Raw genomic sequence first — 21,516 nt, forward strand, 5'->3', positions numbered from 1 at the left:
GTGTGTCACTGCTTCAGCATGGCTGACGAGTGATGTAGGTCCACGCCCAGGATCTGAACCCGAGAACCCTGGCCATCCAAGTGGAGTACGCTGAACTCAACCACTACGCCACGGGGCCGGCCCAGGAATCTGTGTTTTTAATAACCTCTCCAGACTTGATGTGAGGCATAGCCAAGTTGGGAGGCCACTCTCAGTGATGCACCCTAAGGTCACTGACAGTTTCAGGGTTCCTCTCCCCACCATGAGGGCCACTGGTCTTCCTCCCTTTGTGGAGCTGGTTGTGCCAACTCCACACTTAACTCAGAACCAACCTTCCATCATGGCTTGGGTGAGGAAGATGTTCGCTCCACACACAGCCAGAACAGAGCAGGGTAGAGATGCTCCTCGAGCCTGGGGCTCAGCTCATCCAGGGCCATCTACAAAGGAGTCGGCAGCTGGCCACATTTGCCTGCTGACTGCCAATCTCTCTGGGTTGAGTCTCTTCTCCCTTTTCCCTCTCCCTCTGCACATCCAACTCTCCAGACCCCAGGGAGCCATTATGGGAGCCGCTTAGGAATCACCAACACGTCCCCCAACCATCCAAGTCACCAAATATTTCCCAGAGCGTTTCTCCACCTCGGCCACCCACGAGAAGCACGCATGGGCATTTTCAAAATACAGATGATTGGACACTCCCATGACCTACTGGAGTGAACTTCTGGAAGTGGTTCTTAAGCAGATGTAAATTGGAAAAGTCTCCACAGGGATTTTGATACACAAATGATTAGAAACCACCAGTTCCACTAGTGACGAACACAAAAACAGTGGATGCTAACATCTGCCACTTCCTGCTACTGTGCTGGTATATGGTTTTTCACAATAAAGGCAGCAAAGTCTCACTAGAAATCGTAAGTGCTCTCTAGGCATTTCATGAGAATTCCTGGTTGTAGACTAATGAGGGGAGAATGACGAAGCCGTGTTGAGATCAGGGTGCTGGGCAGCTGGCTAGGCTCGTTCATTAGCTAAAGAATACATTCGTGCCACCAGCCTGAAAACACGCAGGATCAAATTCATGGCACAGATATACTGCAGATTGCTCTACATGGTTGACCTTCAGGGTTGCTCACAAAAAGTCAGAATTGTGAAAGCACAGTCTTTAAATACCTACAGTACTAATGAGACCATCTCTCATGATGGCAGGAGCTAAGATTTCTGTACAGTCGTCACAACAGGAAGAAGATGCAGAGTACCCATTGGAGGACTGCTCATGGAACTTTCCTCACACTTGCGATCCTGCTGCAGATGATAATAGTGCCCGAGCAGGGCCTGCCTCCCATGAACCTACCTAGAAGAGACCACTTTTCACTGGAGACCTGCTTATTTGGAAATAACCAAGGATCTTTTCCACAACTTTAGCTGGAATTCTAGAATAAAAAGGTGCGCCGTCTTATTCCCGGGCCCATCAGATGCCAAATTGGTGAGAGGTTGTACCCTGCAGGGAAGACGAAATTCATGCATAGTGAACGCTACTCACAGTGAAATGGCCGTTGGTACGGGGCAGGGATGAGGGCAATGGTATTTACTTATTCAAAAACACTTTGCTTGGCCCTACAGAGACAATTGTGAGCAAGGAAGGTATGGCCCCTGCCCCCAGAGAGCTTACAGTTGAGCAGGGTTCTGTCCAGCGTCAGGGACCTCAGACACTGGGAAGGGCACTGTGGCCGAGGTGGCCAAGCAGTCCAGGACACACTGGCTCTGGCGTCATCGCACCATTCAGCCCACTGGGTCTCAGTCTCCCATCTGAGAATGAGAGACCTGGCTAGATGACTGCTAAGGTCCATTCCAGTTCTAGCATTCCATCTCCTGATCATTCATTGACCGTCAACCTGGTGTCCACTTGGTGCTAAACTGGGGATTCAAAGATGAGTAAGACATTGTGTTCCTCCTTCGTGGAACTCACAAACTAACGGGAGAAGAAAGCATCCAAAGAGACAATAATACAGTGTAGTAAGTGTTACAATAGAGATGTAGCCCCCCACATCTAGAAGTCTATGTTACCATTCTAGAGAAAGTCTGCAAAATTCCTGACTCTTGTATCTTAATCCCCTTTCTACGGACAGGCCGTAGATTGGCAGCATTTATGGTGTCAATGAATGGCCTCCTTCTATCCATGCCATTTGCCCTGTAACTCTGTAGTCCCTCCCACTCTGACCCTGGGCTTGGCCATCTGACTCGCTTCAGCCAATAGGATGCTAGTAGATTTGATGCAAACCAAAGCTTGAGAAAGTGCTTGTGCATTTCCATGTCTTCTTCTGCTTCTCCGTGACACCATGAGAACAAGCCTGGGCTAGTCGCTGAAGAACGCAATGTGGAGAAGAGCCAGCTGTCCCAGCTGAAGCTATCCTAGAGTAGCAAATGGTCTGCTGACTGCCAGATGTATGAATGAGCCCCAGGAGAATCAAGCCCAGCCAAAATCAGTGGAACCAACCAGATGACCCATGGACTTAGGAGAAATATAAATGGTGGTTGCTGTAAACTGGTTTGATACTCTATTATCATGGCCATAGAGAACTAATAAGGATAGGGCCAACCGGCTCCCCAGATTCGAGAAGCCAGAGCCCACATACGAGGGAGCTGCTGTGAGAGCCCCAGCTCTGCCTTCTGTAGCCTTGGAGCAGAGTGAAGTGAGGACACAACTCGCACTCTAGCCCCTCCAGCTTCCGGTTCAGCAACCCCATGACAGCCCCATTATTTACACAGTGAGTAAAACGTTCCATTTTTCCCTCTGACTAACAAGGAGTTTGCCACAGAAAGCGCCTGAAAATAAATTATACATGAGACACGGTTTCTGAACTAGTTGCAAGTTTTGTTCCAGGATATTTTTACTTTTCTTCAAACATTCCCTCCAGGGGTGAACCATCCTACCAAGAAGTCAAATGGAATTAGAAAAGGGACTTAAAGGAATCCACTTGGCCCCATCAATGGTGAGCAAGCATATCACGGGCCTCTGAGGCCCTAGTTGGCTTCCGGTATTCATATCTTCCCTTTAAAACAGCTGAGCAATAGGACTGTAGCGGTGGTCCTTAAGGAATGTGTTTCAGTGAGAACCAACAATTTCCCCTATAATGTGGTGATTAAAAATGTGGACTCTAGTCAAACAGACTTGCCTTCAAATCCCAGCTCTACCAACTGATGAAATACGAGACCCCAGGATATACAGTTAACCTCTCTAAGCCTTGATTTCCTCATCTGTTAAGAGGGGCTATTAATAGTGACCACTTCATAGGGTGGTTGTGGGGATTAAAAGAAGCACATTGAAATGTAACCAGCTATTGTCATTGTCGTGCTTCAGAAATCCCCCAAGCAACAGAGAATTCTGATCTGGAGCTGAGTCAAGGATGGGCTCTCTAAGGCATTCCACACACTGCCTCTGAGTTATGTGTCCCTGTTTACTGTATTATGTCTCTCAATTAAAATCCACCATTCCCTCCGGAGCCCTGCAGAAAGAACTGCATTAACAGCCAAAAAGACTGGAAATCAAGTCAAGCCCTTGTGACAGGCAGTGCCAGTAACTAGAGAAAAGGCACCGTCTTCACCATTTTTCCAGGTAGTTAATGCATGACAAATATTGTGCTCCAAAGTGACATGGGCCCTTCTCTGAGTTCTGGCATATAAATGCATTTAGTAGCCTTCTCTCAGGTCAAAGAAATTGGGACAGAGTTTAAAACTGTCTATTTATAAATTTGTAGAGTCAGCAAATGGCTGATCTCTGGCACAGAATAAAATCACTTTAAAAGAAAAGGTTTTACCCCTTATAAAAGTGGCACATACATAGAGTATCAGCTAGCTATTGTCATAATAATGCTGTGTAACAAATCACTCCAAAATTCAGTGCCTTAAAATGACAATTATTTATACTTGCTCACACATCTAAAGGTTGACTGGGGGTCACCTGATCTGGTGGGCTTGGCTCTGAGTTACAGGTGGGCTCAGGTCTGTATCCTGTGCCTTCACGCTCCTTGCACCAGTGGGTTGGCCTTGGCAATGTGAGAAGTGCGAGAGGGAGAGCAGAAACATCCAGGGACTCTTAAAGCCTCAGTACACACTCATGTGCCCTCTCACATTCCAGGGGACAAATCCCATCACACGGCAGAGCCCAAGATCAGTGGGGAGAGGAAACATACTCTGCATTTAGCAGGAACTGTGAAATCATATGGCAAAGGTCATAGATAGAGGCCGGGCCAGCTTCAAGGGCATGTGATCTTCACGGGCTCCATGCTCAGAGGGGCCCTACTTTTAGCTGCATGCTCTGCTGTCAGTTTCATAAAATTCTTAATAACTTTTTGACATGGAGCCCCACACTTTCATTTTTCACTGAGCCCTGAAAATTATATAGCCAGTGGTGGATACAGGGGAGGGTGAAGAAGTGGGAACAATAACGCAATCTTCTCATTTAACAAACTGACTCTGCACTATAAGAGTGTCATATCCATTCCCCACTCCTCCAGCCCCTGCTTTCCGGACCACGTCATGGAATTTCTGCAGTGGATTCAGGCTTCACACCATTCAGCTTCACTTCACACCATGCCACCTCCCCTAAGGCAGAGGTGTGGCTCTCAGAAGCATGAAACGGGGAGGGACATAGGTGGTCATTAGTGGTAACATCTGTGGCCTTATCACCACTGGGTTCTTTCCAGAACTAAACCTGGAGCACCTGCTCCCCCTCCAGCCTGGTTACACCTCCCCAATAAACTCAACACCCCCACCCACCCCCACCCTCTGCCCACTCGCCCTTCTCTACCACGTCCCATTGTGACTGCTCAATGGAGAGAGTAAAAATTACCCACCTACTAGAGCTTTTCACATCCACAAATGTCAGAAAACCTGCAGTAAGACAGGACACGTTCTTGGGGAAATCAGGGGGTGAGCTGGACAATCAAAGAATTGTCGCCAGAGGGGACATTCCAAACTATGCAACTAATACCCCTCTCAGGCAGGCTAACTGGAAACCATCTCAGCCATTAGGTTGTCCAACTCAGTCTAAGGGAGGTGAACATGTCACACCGCCCTGGGACAACCGATCTCAAGGTTTGACGATCTTTATTTCTGCAGAAATTTTCTCTTTATTCTCATACCGACCTTGGGCTTTCACTTAGGTTCATTTCCTCTAACGATTCCCTGAATTTGGAGATGCAACAGGAGGCCCCTAGTCAGTCTCCTCCCCATGAGGACACTTTATGCGCCTAAAAGCAGCCATCAAACCAACCTCTGCTTTCCATGTTGCTTCTTGCCTCCAAACCTGTACCTTACAGAGACCCACAGAGCCGACAACACGCTCCGGGCGGGAAAGCTGTGCAAGAGGCAAGTGGCTCTTGCCGTGAAAAAATGAATCATAAGCACAAGTCGACACAAGAATCCTGCAGTTCAGACAATTACCCAAAGAACACATTTTCTGATAATTAGAGAGCTAAAAATGGATCTGCTTTGAAAATCCCTTCCTTTCTCCCAAGAAAGCTGAGGAGGTGGTTTAACAACAGTCAGCTGCTGAGATGCATCACATTCCGGGGTGTTTAGGAGACGAGTTCCAAGAAATTTCTTGGAAGGTACAGTTCCCAGAAGGTGGTGACGCTAACTAGACCCATTAACCCTCCCCACCATCCCCAACGCACTCACAGCTCGGGAATCTGAACTCAGAAGCCTATTCAGAATGAGAGAGATGGGAGCGAGGCGGCCCAGGCCACCCCACCTCGTGACGAAGCTCAAACATCAAATGGCACTTTTACCTAAGAAAACAGGAGGAGGCGCTAAGAGGGGTGCGCCAGCCAAGCATTACCTCGGCCTGCCTCAGCACCAAGTGTGTGCCTGGGGATGGCATAAGGAGTTTTAGGCAGCAGCTAAGGGTCAGGATAACAATAATAATAACATTTTGTGGGCTGGCCCCATGGCGTGGTGCGCACTCTGCTTTGGCGGCCCAGGTTCATGGGTTCAGATCCCGGGCGCGGACCTACACCATTCATCAGCCATGCTCTGGGGGCGACCCACATACAAAATAGAGGAAGATTGGCACAGATGTTAGCTCAGGGCGAATCTTCCTCACTAAAACAATCAATCAATAAAAATAATAATAACAACATTTAATGCGTACTGAGTATTTATGGGCTAGATACACCTGTATGATCTCATTTAATTCTCACAACAACTCCGTGAGGAGGATTCTGTTCTTATTACCCCACTTCAGAGTCATGCTGAGGGCGACACAGATAACAGGGCAGAGGCAGGTCTGGAAGCAGCAGAAGCCTGTGTACTTCACCACCCCCTACACCACCTTTCCAGTGGAAGGAACCAGAATTGGCTGAGAAAAGATACTAGTAAAAAACAGACTACAAAGAGGGCAGAGGGCATGAACACAAAGAAAAAGGAAGGGATGGGAGACACTGTAGCGTAGAGCTTCTGTGTCAAGAATGAATACAATATAGAATTAAATTCGAGTTTAAAATACAAATCAGATATATGTAGTAAAATATATAAGTTTTGTGCTCTGTCATAGACAGTACGGAAATGAAGAAATGAAAAGATTACTGATTATCTCAGGGGTCCCAACAAAAAGGACTTAGACTGCAGAAGTGCCAGCAAGTTAGCACTCATTCCCTAACTTAATAAATATTTTTCGAGCACCTTCAGCAGGCTACGCACTGTTCTTCCTTCTACGTCACTAGATATGTGACAGTGAACAGAACAAAGTCGCTGTCCCTCCAGAACTTGCATTCTAGTGGGAAGAGTCAGACCCACATGTCCGGTACCTAAATGTGTCTGTAAGAATGCAGTTACCAAGTTAAGCTAAAAAACAAGCAAGGGACGGCAAGATCTCAGTGGCCAGACAGTCGGAAATGCTAACAATTTGAAATCACGTTCAGAAAGAAATCACGTGGACATCAATGAAAATGACCTCGGGCATCCAGGACACACAGACACAGAGGTGAGAGCTAACAGAGCCAGGTGTTGACAGGAAAGGTGTGCTGTGAGCACGGGAGCAGCAGGAAGATGCCACAAGGAAAGCGGCTTATGTCAGCCCCAAGTTGGTCACGGGGTGCTGGCCAGTGCGGCTCCCGTGGGAGGCAGAAAACCGTTAGGCAGCAGAATGTGTGGCCGGGCGCAGTTATAACCCCTAAAGTCTTGAAGTCAGTGTTTCCTGTCCTCTGATGTCTCTCTCGAACTTTCCTCCCTGGTCTTTCCCACTAACAATGAATAGCAATTGCATTCACTGAAGCAGCAGAGGCAGGAGCATGGGAAGAAGAAGTAAATAAAAAGGGAAAAAAACAGAAAAAGGTATGTGGAGTACCATGTTTCCTGGAGGAAAATGCCTCGGTCTACTGTTTATAGAAACTTATGCAAACTATATGCAAATTTGCAAACGGTAATGCTAATTCTTGCATAGCCTGCGTACTTTTTCTTGTATCCTTGGCTTTGACCTTTGAAAGGTCCAGGGCTGTGGGCAGCAGGGGACCTTGGCAGAGGCAGCCACAGGCCATTGCCTACTGTCTGGCCACAGTCGATGGTCAAGCAATACAGAAAGATGGGCAAGGCTACGATGTAATGGACATGGATTACCACTCTGCAGAGAATTCAGGATGGTACACTCAGGATGGGGGAAGAAGGGAGTTTGAAAGACAAAGCTCTGATTTAGTCTTGATCCATTCTAGGCCACTTAGGTGTCAGTCTTAAAGAACAAACCAGAGACTATGGACGAGACGGCTGGAGCAGGTTATCAGTGCCCAAGATATTATCTGGGAAAATAACTGACAATTCATGAATTACCCTTAATACCAAATGTCATTTGTTTTTTCTTAATCCTTCTTTATTCCTTGGATCACTAGTATTTTCATATCTGAGCACACTGCCCTGCCGTGACATACAGGATGTGCCATTCTACCATGCTGAGTTTCTTGGAAAACATTGAAGGACAAGTAATGAGCTAGAAAAATAAGTAACTTCTTGATTGATCTCTCTCTCCCAATGAAAGGTATCATTATTAAAATACATAAAAAATTTCAAAAGCTTGCAAAATTGCCTCCCTTCTATCCATGTTGGCATGGCATTTGGTTTCTCTCCTATTCATCTAAGTCTTGAAAACTCCCTTTGGGTCAGGGAGTTCCTACGGCCTGTAGCCCAGCCACTCTGGACAAGAATCAGGGATGTCCTTTGGCTCAAGGCTAGGGACACTGCTTATCTTACTTGCAAGTTGCTATTCTCTACACTTTGCTGCCAAAAGCATGCACTTTCCTGATTGGAGAGTGACAGACTGGTCTCTCTGCCACAGGGGTTCCCCAGCTATGTCACAGAGCTGTGCTAAATACCAAGCTTGAGCTGCACGTGCAGACGTGAATATGCTTCCTGAATGCGTTTAGGGCAGCTGTGACCTACTGCCCATCCATTCAGAGCAACTCTCTGAATGCTTGCCTCCCCTTAGAATAACACCTCCCATCCCGCCCCTCCGACACGCCCAGTGATGCTGTCAATCAGACCGCAAAGCTGAGTGACAGGCTGAAACCTCAAAGGAAACCAGCATCCAGTGAAAGACTTCCCTGAGTTGGGCGGGAGCATTTCTGAGCCCAGCACCAGACAGGAACAAAGGCTGTGAGGCAAACATCGGGCGGAAGTGCCATCCATCATCATGCAAAGATAAAGAACCTCTAAATGCAACCAGAGGGCACCTGCAAATATCCAGTGCTGTCCTGACAATTTGATTGATGGCCACCCCTTTTAATTAGCTCCTCTCGTCCCCGGAGGTTTTCAAAGAACTGATCACTTGCTCTCACCTCCCCCTCTCCCGCCGCCATGTGCCTTCCTGGGGAGACAGGACTGGAGCAGGGACTGAGCCTCCCCAGCCCCTTTCGCTCTGTGACCACCCATGACCACGTGACCGTCCGCCCTCCGTACCCAGCTCGTGCACTGACCTTCCGCAGAAGGAAGCAGATGCGCTCGATGTTCCTCAGCCGTTCCCTCTATCAGCATGCACAAGAAAGAAAGGAAAAGGGAGGTTAGAGGTTTTGCTGAAAGACCGAGAGAAGCCCCCTCATCCAGCCCCCAGTAGAGGAGGCAGATCCCACCAGAGACTCCTCCTGGCCAGATGGCTTGCACGCTCACACCCAGTGGCTTTTCCTAATAAGAGTTTCTGCTCATACAACTCAGTAGCAAAAAAAAAACCAAACAATTAAAAAATGGGCAGAGGATCTGAATAGACATTTTTCCAAAGACGACATACAGAGGGCCAACAGGCACATGAAAAGGTGTTCAACATCACTAATCATCAGGGAAATGCAAACAAAAACCACAATGAGATATCACCTCACACCTGATACAATAGCTATGATCAAAAAGACAAGAAATAACAAGCGTTGGCGAGGATGTGGAGACAAAGGAACCCTGTGCACTGCTGGTGGGAATGTAAATTAGTGCAGCCACTATGGAAAACAGTATGGAGGTTCCTCAAAAAATTAAAAATAGAACTACCATACGATCCAGCAATTCCACTTCTGGGTATTTATCCAAAGGTAATGAAATGACTATGTCAAAGGGGTAGTTGCACCCCCATGTTCATTATAGAATTATTCACAACAGCCAAGATACAGAAACAACCTACGTGTCCATCAAGAGATGAACGGATAAAGATGTGATATACATATACACACAATGGAATACTATTTGGCCATAAAAAATGAGGAAATCCTGCCATTTGCAACAACATGGATGGACCTTGAGGGCATTATGCTAAGTAAAATAAGTTAGACAGAGAAAGACATACTGTATGATCTCACTTACATGTGGAATCTAAAAGAAAGAAAGAAATAAACTCATAGAAAAAGAGATTAGATTTGCGGTTACCAGAGGTGGCGGTGGAGAGGGAGAACTGGATGAAGGTGGACAAAGGTACAAACTTCCAGTTATAAGATAAATAAGTACTGGGGGTATAATTTACAGCATGGTGACTATAGTTAACACTGCTGTGTGGCATGTTTGGAAGTTGCTAAGAGATTAAATCCTAAAACTAATCACAAGGAAAAAAAATCTTTTTTCTTTTTTTTCCTTTTTGTATCTATATGAGGTGATGGATGCTAACTAAACTTGTGGTAATCATTTGCAATATATGTAAGTCATTATGCTATACACCTTAAACTTACACAGCACTGTATGTCAATTATATCTCAATAAAGCTGAAAGAAAAAAAGAGTTTCTGGCTTTTTTCCATCTACCTTGTTGAAGTCATTTGCTCTTAAGAAAATTCTCCCAGCAAACGGCAGGGGTTCAGTATACCTCTCAGGCCAGGAAAGGTTTCTGTACTTTTTTCTACAGGCAAAGTCTCTCTCAGCCTCCATGTACCCGTAAGATGCTCAAAGTGCAGAACACACCCCATGCGTTCACTGAGTGTCCTAAAGCCCACAGTCAGCCCTCCCACTCAGGGCTTGAAGGGCATACGCGCCCTAATTAGTGTCTAAGTTAGGGAAGTTCTCTGCCCGTCGGTATTATTTTTCTAAAGTGAGTGTATTTAGAGGGAGCAATCTCCCCACCAAATTAGACACCAGCAGCGCCCCCGGGCTAACACTTTTCAAGACGTTAAAGTCCATCTCTGGAATCTGGCTCCCTGCTAAGGGAAGATGCCCTGTGGCTGGGCAGGTGATAATGCTCACATCACACACTAAATGCTGCCTCTCTTTTCCCTGCGTGACTCTCTCGATTTCTGAAGCTACTGGGAACACAGCTGTGGCATCTCCCAGTGCTTCATTACCAAGGCAATGAGATTCCTCATGGATCTGGAGAAGACAGGTGGCTTGGGACACTTCAGTTTCCCTAACTGAATAATAAATATGATCACAGGAAAATATAGTGATTCCTGTGCATCCTTTAAGCCCAGAGGAAAGAGCCCACATCAGGACGAATTAGTGTCCGCGTGGCTAGGAAGACAGACCACGTCCTCCTGAACACACGCACGCATGTACACACACAAACACACACCACAGCTGGGCATGGAGGCTGCCTAAATGGAGAATAACGGGAAAAGGTGTGAGATACCAGGCAGGCAAGAGGGTGGTACAGGACACACACTAGCTCCTTCCTGGCAAGCCAGAGCCTCTGAAGGACAACATCTCTCCCTACTTCACAGTGATATTGAATGCCCAGCTGGAAGGGGTCCACCCAGAGGATCCAGCAATATTTGGAGCTTTAGGGGATCTTAAATCCAAAGAACCAGTGGACCCAGGCACGCTCATTTAGAAACGCATGATACCGATCAGCAATCACTTGTAACACAAGTCTTCCAAAGCTGGAGTTACCAACCAGTGAAGCAGCTTTTTCAAGCCACCTGATCTTGAAGTGCTGCTCCAGGGGCTCTACAGAGGCCCAAAGAGCTTGAATATGAGTTAAAAGAGGCATCAAAGCGTTTAACTTCCTGCCAGGGAGTAACATCGTAAGAACTGGGAAAATGTGTCTAACACGCTTCCATTTACAGTTTTTATGGATTTTTTTTTTTTTTAAATCTCAGACAAGAATCCTTTCCCTAGTGGCTTCAGTGTGTTCTTGAGATGTCTGGCCTTCCGGGCCCAGGCTACTTAATTAATTCATTAACTAATTAAAAGTGTAGCTTTAATAATAGGAGTAAATGGTCGAGATCCAGCTTCCATGCTACACAGCTTCGCCCTTCAATATCCATTCATTCTTTCGTGAACAAATAATTACTGAGCACCGACTGTGTGCAGTTCTATCCTTGCTCTGACCTTTCATAGAAGCTCCCTGGGGAACTTGTGCTAGTCCGGATTTTCTCTGTTCTTGCCATGGTGAGATGGAAACGGACTCCCTGAAAATGTCTCATGGTTTCTCCAATCATCTACAACCCAGTGGTGAACTTGTGTGATGGAATTAAGCAGCAGGACCCACCTCTTCGCTAGCGTTTACCCTGGGATCATACAAGAAGGCTCTGGGTGTTCTAAGTGAGCTGCTTTCTAATTTGAGCCCAGACTACCGGGAGGGAGGAAAGTGGGCTCTGGACTTCCCTGGCATTCCAGAATGGAAGCACTCCCTCGGACAAGAACAGCGCCGTGCACCTGGTCGATATGGACGAGCCAAGTGTGTAACGTTGGTGCCAAACACAAAAACATCCAGGAAGAAATGAGGCCCAGGGTGCAACCCTTTCAGGCCTGGTGGAGCCAAGTTATCACAGCTGGGTAGGGGGCTGGCAGATGGAAACAAAATGGATTTTAATAATGATCAGTTTCACAAGCTATAGCAAGTTCGCCAGTGGATCTTAGGGATTCTTTCAACTTGCAACAGAATTCTGCTTTACACAGTTGACTTGGAAAGAGTTTGGCTCTACTTCATAGAATCAAAGAATTTGATGCCAAAGGGGGCCTCAGGTATTATAAAATCAATTCTCTTAAAGAGACAATGTTGAGTCAATGGTAAGAACGTAGGCTTGGAGACAGGGAGAGCTGGGTTCCAATCTTGACTTCAGCACTCACGAGCTATGAGTCCTTGGATAAGAGTCTATACGTTGGGTCAGTGATGCTTGTGTGGCAGTTACGACAATTACAGATTACATATATAAAGTTCCTAGCACATGGTAAAAACTCAAAAGAATTACAACCCCAGTAATAAGCCTCCACTTTACAGAGGGGGCCACTGAAGATTGGCCCACCAAATGGTCTTCTGGTAGCCCCCTAAGAGCATATCCTTCTTCAGGGAGCCTGCAGCTAAGGAGAACAAAGCTCTTTGTGCTTGTCACTACCTTCCAGGTTAAGATGGTATCATCCTAGGAGAGGGTGGTGTTCTCTCTACAACTTGGGGCTGAAAAATCAACAGAGCAATTCAAACAAAACTCGCCTTAGCACTGGAAACCAGGGCCTGGAAGCAATTCAGCTAAACGCAGGCCGGTGAGTTGAGACTGAGAGACACACTCGAGTGAACTGCGTGGGCTCCGTCCTGTGAGCCCAGCAGGCTGCTCTGGAGTTGGGAAAAGGCTCTGTCCACACGCACGGTTGGTCCCTGGCTCTGGGACAGGGGCTGCACTGACCAGAGAGGCAGACAGCCAACACCCACCCCACTCAGCAGGAGTGACGTCCTCCTCCCCTCCCCACAGCAAGGCCTCTTTCTACATCCTTTCCAGGGCAGATGGGAGGGCAGCATGCCCGGGCAGACAAGAAAGATGCAGCAGTAAGACTCTGGGAGCAGTGCATGCTGGCGTGGGGGGCCCTCACGTGCTGAACCTGGACCAGACAACCAGAGGGCATCCGAGTCCCCAGTGGGAGGCGAGCTGACCTCTGGCCCACGGAGCCCGTCAAGATGAATGCTTCACAGGTGGTAGATGTGGGCCTAGGAGCTTTGTACATCAACCCACTCGGCAAGTCTCCCTTGGGAAACCTGGCTAAGTGCAGAGTGGGGATGACCACTAAGGATGCTCCAATACCCTGCCAATATGTTGGCCAACATGGAGCCTCTCTCTTTGTTTCAAGGATGTGTAACCAAAAAACACCAACATGAGGCCTTGAGAACTCAACAGCCACAGTACAGCAGACCCTTCCCACCTGGGTTCGTGGGACTGTCACACTTGACTTGCAAGATAAGTTGAGACCTCAGCCGGCCTCAAGAGTGAGAAGTCTCCTCGACAACCTTGAGCCAGGCATGGAGGTCCAGTCAGTGCAGAGCATGCTTTTCACTCATCCTACTTATCGAAACCTCGCCTTCCTTCACAGGCTCTGGGTGGCCTGTGGTGACACCACCCTGCCCATCACCAGCACCCACTACTTACCGCATGGACAGGGTTGCACTGGTCTATGGGGCTCTTAAAATCCGTTCTTAACTCATCAAAGGCAATTATCTGAAACAGAATACACAGAATCGAGACATTAGCGCAAAGGTGAATCAGTACAGCACGTCAAAAGCTTTCTGTAGATTTGCTCCAAAATAACGCAGGAGGCAGAAAGAGGCATAGATGACCCAAGACTGGCCAGGAGTTGGTCGCTGTCGAAGCTGGTGATGGACACTTGGGGTTGACTGTACTTTCTGTCTAGTTCTCTTTATGGTTAAAAATCCCCAAAATAGTGAATGGGAGAGATGTTGTTTAAAAAGTACATACATCCAACTAGTAGATAAGTCCTGGAGACCTAATACACAGTGCAGTGGTTATAGACAACAAAACTACATTATAAACATTAAACTTGCTAAGAGACTAGATCTTAACTGTTCCCAACACTAGAAGAAATGATAATTCTCTGACAGGATAGAGGTGTTAGCCAACACTACAACGGCAACCATGTTGCAATATAAATGTATCACATGAATATGGTGTAGACCTTAAACTTACACAATGTTGTGTGTCAAATATATCTCAATAAAAATATCCCCACAATAAATTTTTTAAGCTTTCTGTGCTTGACAAAGATGTAGAGAAAACTCTAGTCTGGTGAGGGCGGGTTGGAGTCTGGATCAAGGCACAAAGAATTTAAACTTCAAATCAGCACTGTCTGCTTCTCTGCTTACAGGAAGGGCTGTTTATTTTTATTTATTTACTTATTTTTTTTGCTGAGGAAGAGTCACCCTGAGCTAACTTCCACTGCCAATCTTCCTCTTTTTGTATGTGAGCCGCCACCACAGCATGGCCACTGACAGACGAGTGGTGTAGGTCCACGCTCGGGAACTGAACCTGGGCCGTCAAAGCAGAGCGCGCAGAACTTAACCACTAGACCACCGGGGCTGGCCCAGGGCTGTTTATTTTTTATTTTCGTTTATTTTGGCAGAGATGCTGATTGGAAATAAAGTGGACAGAAGTCAAGCAAAAGGGAAAAGAGAAAAACAGGAAAGCAGAGTTGACAGTAATAGCAATAACCCTAGCTCGAGCAATTCACAGGCTGGACAGCCGGGTCCTGGATGGTCCAGGCTTCGCAGCCTGGTCCATTGGCCTTGGGTCCTCAAGTTCATTCCGGACAGAGACTCCGAGCTCCCCCGAGAGCAACAGTTTCCCCTTTTGTCTGGAGGGGAGAATGTTGGAGGTAACCTTTGGCAATCACAGAAGGAGACATGGCACATCCACAGAAAGAACTAACTTCCTAATCCAAGCCACCTTGTCCCCAGAAGGGGGGCTCAATGACAGAACAAGGTGGTATTTGGCCAGTGGAGTGTCCTCTCTTAGGGTATGACTCTCAGCATTGTCTCTCCTGGGCTGCACATAAATGGACATAACCAACTTCCCCACAAAGGCACATGCCAGGGGTCCCTGAACACTTGGCAGAATTGCTGACTTGATGAAGCCCACACACCACCCCTAAGTGCCCTCGCTCCAGCAACATGGGGCTGAGAGTAAGGATGCAGTGAGGAAAAACAACTTGCTTCCCTCTACAAAGCAGGTATAATTTTAAAGCAGTCACACGTCATTCTGCTTTCAATACTCCTATAGAATTAGGGAAAATTCTAGTATAACTTGTATTAAACAGACACATTTCTATATCATCCCTTGCCAGATAGTTAATTATCCAGCCTGTACTTGAACCTTTTAGGATCAAGAAACTCATCACTTATGGAGGATGCTCAGTCCATTTCTGGCTACCTCTAATCAATCCTTGCCTTCCTTCATTGAACTTACACATGACTCCCCAAGGCTTCCACCCACAGTCTAAGCCAGGGTCAGCAAACTACAGCCTGCAGGCAAAACCCAGCCAGCCACCCATTTTTGTACAATCTGAGAGCTAAGAATGGTTTCACACTTTTAAAATCGTTGAAAAAAATCGAAAGAAAAATAATATTGTGTGACATGTAAAAATTATATTATATTCGAATTTGTTTCCATAAATCAAGTTTTATTGGAACACAGACATATTAATTCTTTTATATATTATGTATACTTTTGCACTGCAACGGCAGAGTTGAGTAGTTGCAACAGACACCATATGGCCTGCAAAGCCCAAAATAGTTACTTTCCTACCCTTGACAGAAAAAATTTGCCATCCCCTGGTCTATTTTTTCATTTGCCCTCTAGAACTGCACCATCCAATTCAGTAGCCACCATTGGCTATTTAATTTTAATTAGCTAAAATTAAATTAAAAATTCAGTTCATAGCCACATTTTAATTGCTCAGAAAATCACAGCTGTCTAGTAGCTATTAAATAGCCCAGATATAAAACATTTTCCTTCTCACGGAAAGTTCTATTGTACAGCACTGCTTTAGAGGCACGTAAGATGGGTCAAATCACTCTTCCACAAGGAAGTATTTTAAGTATTTTTAAAGTATTTAAAGTATTTTCTGCTACCTTTAAGTATTTTCTGCTATCACCACCCCCGCAAATCTGTCTTCTTCAAGCTAAGTCTCTCCAACTATTATTTACATAAACTGGTGCTAAGCTGCCTCGTCATCCCGATTGCCCTCCACTGATGTTACAGGTTGTATTAAATGTGCATACTAAAATGTGACTGTCAGAACTAAACACCATATTCAAGATGAAGTCAGCTGGCACAGAGAGTAAAAGTATCACTCACCTCCTCTGTTCTGTAGCTTATGCCTCTGTTAACATAACCTGATTGCATTAGCTCTTTTGTGGCCACATCACATCCCTGGCTTCATATTGACCTTGCATTGCCTAAAAGCCCTGTGTCTTTTTCATGTGCTTTCAGTAGAGCTCAGTGCACCTCATTCTGCACGCACATTGTTGGATTTTGGGGGGGCCTAAGCACAGGAACTGACCTTTATCCCTTTTCGGTCCAATCTGTTGAGCCAGGATCTATCTCCCAACTACAAATCCTAATGAACATAAGGTCATCAATATCCATATCCACATTCGCCCTGATGTAAATGTAAACTGAGCAGGACCAACAGCGGAGCCCGGAGCTCGCTATTCCTAGCTCCCCTGAGGCTGGCATCAGCAATCCTTGGGCTTATCATTCACTCACTTAGGAAGACAAGTCACCATGTTTTGACCCCATCAACTGAAACCCCGTAACTCTTGGTGCTCCACATATAAGCTCCCCAAGAGGCTGGGGGCCCACGGAGGACAGGAGTCCAGCCCCCACATCGTGGCTGGGACTGAAGACGGACCCGTACAGGTCCCATCCCGAGCCCTGACCTGTGCCCGTGTCCTCGGATAGGTGGGGGGAGGCGAGTCTGGACTGAAGGGAACAGAGGCAGCTGGTGCTTGAAGCAAGAAGACAGGAGCCCCGGGGATTCCGAGCTGCCGGGCTAGGCTGAGGGCAGGCAACCTCCCGACCTGGAGGAAGGCGTGAAGGAAGGAAGGCTCGGAAGTGTTGCTTCCGCCTTTGAGCTCCATGAGATGACAGGTACTTCATGGGTGCTTTCTGATGACGATGATGGCAATAGACACAACAAGGATAAAGGCTTTCGGCACCCCCACCCCCAGTAACTACTCACTAATTAACCCATCCACTCACTTGACGTTCAGTGAGCATCTCTTACACAGAGACACTGGGCCAGCCCCTGGAGATACAAAATCAACCAGATACAGCTCCTGTCCCCATCAAGTTCTGGTCTATCGGGGAGACACGCATGTACACAGATCATTGCACTACAACGTGATAAGGGCTACAGTCAAGATGATTATAATAACGGCTACCAGTTATCGTGTGCTCACTATGTCAGGCACTGGGCTACATGCTGTCCGTGCTTTTCACTATTTAATCCTGCGGCCATCCCGTGTGGTAGGTACCATTATTGTCACCATGTTAGAGATGAAGAAACTGAGACCAAAAGGGGTTACACTACTTGCCCAAGATCACTGCTCTAGTGCCAGGATTCCAACCAAGGCGTCTGTGACACTAAAACCTATGCAGTGACCATTACATTATCCTGCCCGCAAGACAGAGAGAAGGAAGGAAGGATTTCAAGGACATATAGGGTGAGCAACTGTCCCTGTGGAACCAGAGCAAAGCCTCCCAGAAGGGGTGAGGTTTAGGTTACCCTCTTCTTAGCACGAATTCAGAGTTTCTGAGTCCCAGCCTCCTGACTGGTGTCTGAGAACAGAAGACACAGGCAGCACAGCAGAGCATAACCCTCTGGGGGCTGCAGGCTTCTATGTGGAGCCGAGTCATTAAAATCCGGGATGACTGGGAGCGTGACAAGCATAAGGACGATGCCACGATCCAAGGGCGGCCAGTTCAGTTGAGCTGTACGCACAGGCTAGCTTCTCTGAGCTGCTAGCCACAGAGCCCAGCATCTGACAGTACGAGGCGAACTTTAACTGCTGATCCAATGATAAAATCCCTTCAAATCCCACCCATGTTTCTTAAAATTTATTTTTAAATTTACATACAGTAAAATTCACTGTTTTAATTTGTACTTCTCCAATGACTAGTGATGTTGAACACCTTTTCATGGGTTTAACTTCCATCTGAATATCTTCTTTAGTGAAGCGTGTGTTCAAATCATTTGACATCTTTTTCTTTCAATTCAGCTGTTTGTTTTCTTATTGATAATTTTTGAGAGTTCTTTATATATTCTGGATACAATTCCTTTGTCAGATACATAATTTGTAAATATTTTCTTCTATCCTGTGGCTTATCTCTTCATTCTTCTTCTTTTTTTTTAAATAAGGTTAATTGTGCATGACCACCTCTGCTTAATAACCTGTATGGAATCTTTTTTTTTTTTTTTTGGAAGATTGGCCCTGAGCTGACATCTGTTGCCAATCTTCCTCTTTTTCTTTTTTCTCCCCAGAGCCCCAGTACATAGTTGTATATCCTAGTTGTAGGTCCTTCTAGTACTTGTATGTGGGATGCTGCCTCAGCATGGCTCGATGAGTGGTGAGTAGGTCCGTGCCCAGCATCCGAAGTGGCAAACCCTGGGCTGCCGAAGGAAAAAGCACGAACTTAACCGCTACGCCACCAAGCCGGCCCCTTCATTCTCAACAGTATGCTTCTCAGAGCCAAAGTTTCTCATTTTGAAACATCAGTTTACCCAATTTATCGGTTTTTCTTTTATGGATCGTACTTTTAGTGTTGGATCTGTGAACGCTTAAAGCCACAATGATTTTCTCGTATGTTTTTTTCTAAAACCTGGAGTTTTCTTTATGAGAAGATTTAAACTACAAATTCAATTTCTTTAATAGATTTAGGACTATTCAGGCGATCTATGTCTTATTACAAGAGCTTTGATAGTTTGTGACTTTAAGGAACTGGCCCATTTCACCCAACTCATCAAATTTACAGGTGGAATTTATATTCAGAGCCACCCTCATTTTCTGTTCCACTTCCCCTCCCTTGTTAGGGAGGGAAAAGGATAGGGCATCTCCCCACCTTGTTTTCTCATCAAACTGGAGATGGAGGTTTGAGTGAGCACAGAAAAGGCTGGAAAGGTCTTCAGCAGAATAGCAGAAACAAAGCAAGAGAAACAATTCTTCCACAGGCTGCATATCGGACGTTCTAGAGAGCCAGGTCATCTCTGACCGTGCCTGGGGCTGGGCCACTCCTGGAGAAGTGGGGCAAAGGCCAGGCACTGCGGTGGGAAATCAGGGGTTTTGCAGGAGATGCCGCACGAGAGGGAGAGAGAAGGTCAGACACCAGGACCTAGTGATGTTCTAGGCTGGAGGCTCCAGGGAGGCAGAGCCAGGGGCCAGGGGAGGCAGCAGAGAAGTCCAGACAGGAAGGGAGCCACACGCAGAGGAACACTCGATGTGAAGCTGTTTCTACAAACGTTGAGCCCTGTCCCTGCCACCAATAGGCTTAAGGTAACTCATCCCCAAAGGTCCTGCCCCAGACCCTCCAGCTGCCCCCCAGACCCCAGCCCCACCCCCATCACAGGATCATGAAGCAATGATTCACCAGCTAACAGAAGCCCCCTCTGAGGGGACTCACCAGGGACTAGCGGCCTCCCGTAGCAATGTCAGCCATGCTGAGTCTGCCCTAGGTCTAGACAGCCTCGGCCTCATGGGCCTCAACACCAGAGTGGGGGAGCAGCCTGGACCCACCTCAAGAGGCGAGGAATTATAGAAATACTCTAAAAAGCGTCTCAAGAAGCCTTTCTTCTTTAGGCCCATAGCATTTATACTCAAGAGATTAAAAGTTACCTTGCTTGTCTGAAACAGTTATTTTGCTAAAAATAACCACGCTGTGCTACGGCAAAAACCTTCCTGGAAGAGTAAGAAATGACTGAAATCTCAACCTCCATTAGCTAATGAGTCCCCAGGGCTGCCCCATTAGAGAGTCTAGCATTTGGAGAAGCCTCTTTTTCTCTGGAACATTCTCTCCCCTGTGTTTGCTCCGCAGTGTCCTCCAGTTTCTGAAAGGTCTTAGCTGGTTGAACCCTCACGATCTTGCACGTGTACTGCATTATCTTATTGCAATATTCGATCTACACAAGAACCCCATGCACTGCATAGGGATGTCCCCCTTGCGTACAGTCTGGGAAACTGAGCCCCAGGCAGAGCTCTACGTGGCACAATGAGTGAGTGACAGCCTGCACCAGGACCAGTGTCTGAATCATCTGATGCTCCATCCAGCACAGTGTGCTGCCTCTCTGTGACTGGAAAGGGTAAAAATAAAGAGATGAGTTACTGAAGATGCCCCAAAATCTCTTGACCAGGCACCCACAATGCACCTGGCCCTGTTCTTGGTTATGGAACACAGCAGTAAGCAAGAAGAGAAGGTCATGTCACCACAGAGGTTATCATCAGGACGGGAGCGGGGGAGAGAATCAGCAAATGAACAAGAAAAATTTCTAAAAATGGAAGGCTGCGTGAATAAAATACAACAGTGTGAATGAAGGCATAGAATTGGGGCACAGTCAAGGAAGGCTTCTCTGAGGAGGTGCCATTTCATCTGGGAGACCTGAATGTCCAGGAGCTGGACATGGAAAGTTCCAGGAGAAGGGAGTTATGCTACAGAGGCCCTAACGGGGGAACGGGTTTGGCAGGGGTGAGGTGCAGCAAGGCCATAGCAGCTGAAGCCCAGGGATGGAGAGAGACTGGGAGGAGATGAGGTGGAGAGCAAGGACCACCCAAGGATCCCCCTGTGTGGGACTCATCCAACCGCAGCTCCGCAAAGGAGACCTGTGGGCGAGACCTCATTTAGCCCGCCCATTCCACTGGGGATGTGGCCTTTACATGACTCGCAGAACTGAGTGTTTGCTGCTTGTGATGGACGTGACCAAGGGGATATTGATGAGACAGGTCAATCCGTGTGAAACCAGTGTCAGCTATGCAACCTGAGGAATAGGTGGTAGGCTGACGGTTTTCAGGTCCTTTCTGCGAGGCGGCTAATTCACCCAAACGAGAAGTCAGTATTCAGAGGCAATATGAGAAGAGATCACGTACCCTGGCAAGTCAGATCCAGGAGGCCAGAGGATGAATTTGGGGTACCCCACCCCAGCGAGCACCCTGGCATTGGGAGAGCCCATGGCCTGAGCCCCCCCCAGAATTTCTGCCTGCTGATCATCTACCAACAGGGACAACTCCCTCCCCTCAGGTCTATATTCAGACTCCCATCAGTGGGGCCACCTGGGCAGATGTCTCTCGATTTCTCCATGTTGTGGGTTGACTAATGTCCCCCTAAAA

The 21,516-nt window shown here is 47.0% G+C and overlaps 1 protein-coding gene across 1 annotated transcript in view; it reads right to left on the reverse strand.

Annotated features, from left to right (window-relative positions):
- CNIH3 (cornichon family AMPA receptor auxiliary protein 3) overlaps positions 1–21,516 on the reverse strand; it is a 107,149-nt gene that overhangs the window by 43,427 nt on the left and 42,206 nt on the right. The window contains exons 2-3 of the mRNA XM_058533629.1: positions 13,775–13,843; positions 8,934–8,981 (exon numbers count right to left, since the gene is read on the reverse strand). Of these exons, the coding sequence (XP_058389612.1) occupies positions 8,934–8,981; positions 13,775–13,843 (117 nt within the window). The remainder of the gene's footprint in view (positions 1–8,933; positions 8,982–13,774; positions 13,844–21,516) is intronic.

The sequence above is a fragment of the Diceros bicornis genome, chromosome 38 (genome assembly GCF_020826845.1).
Source record: "Diceros bicornis minor isolate mBicDic1 chromosome 38, mDicBic1.mat.cur, whole genome shotgun sequence".
Taxonomy (NCBI): Eukaryota; Metazoa; Chordata; class Mammalia; order Perissodactyla; family Rhinocerotidae; genus Diceros; species Diceros bicornis.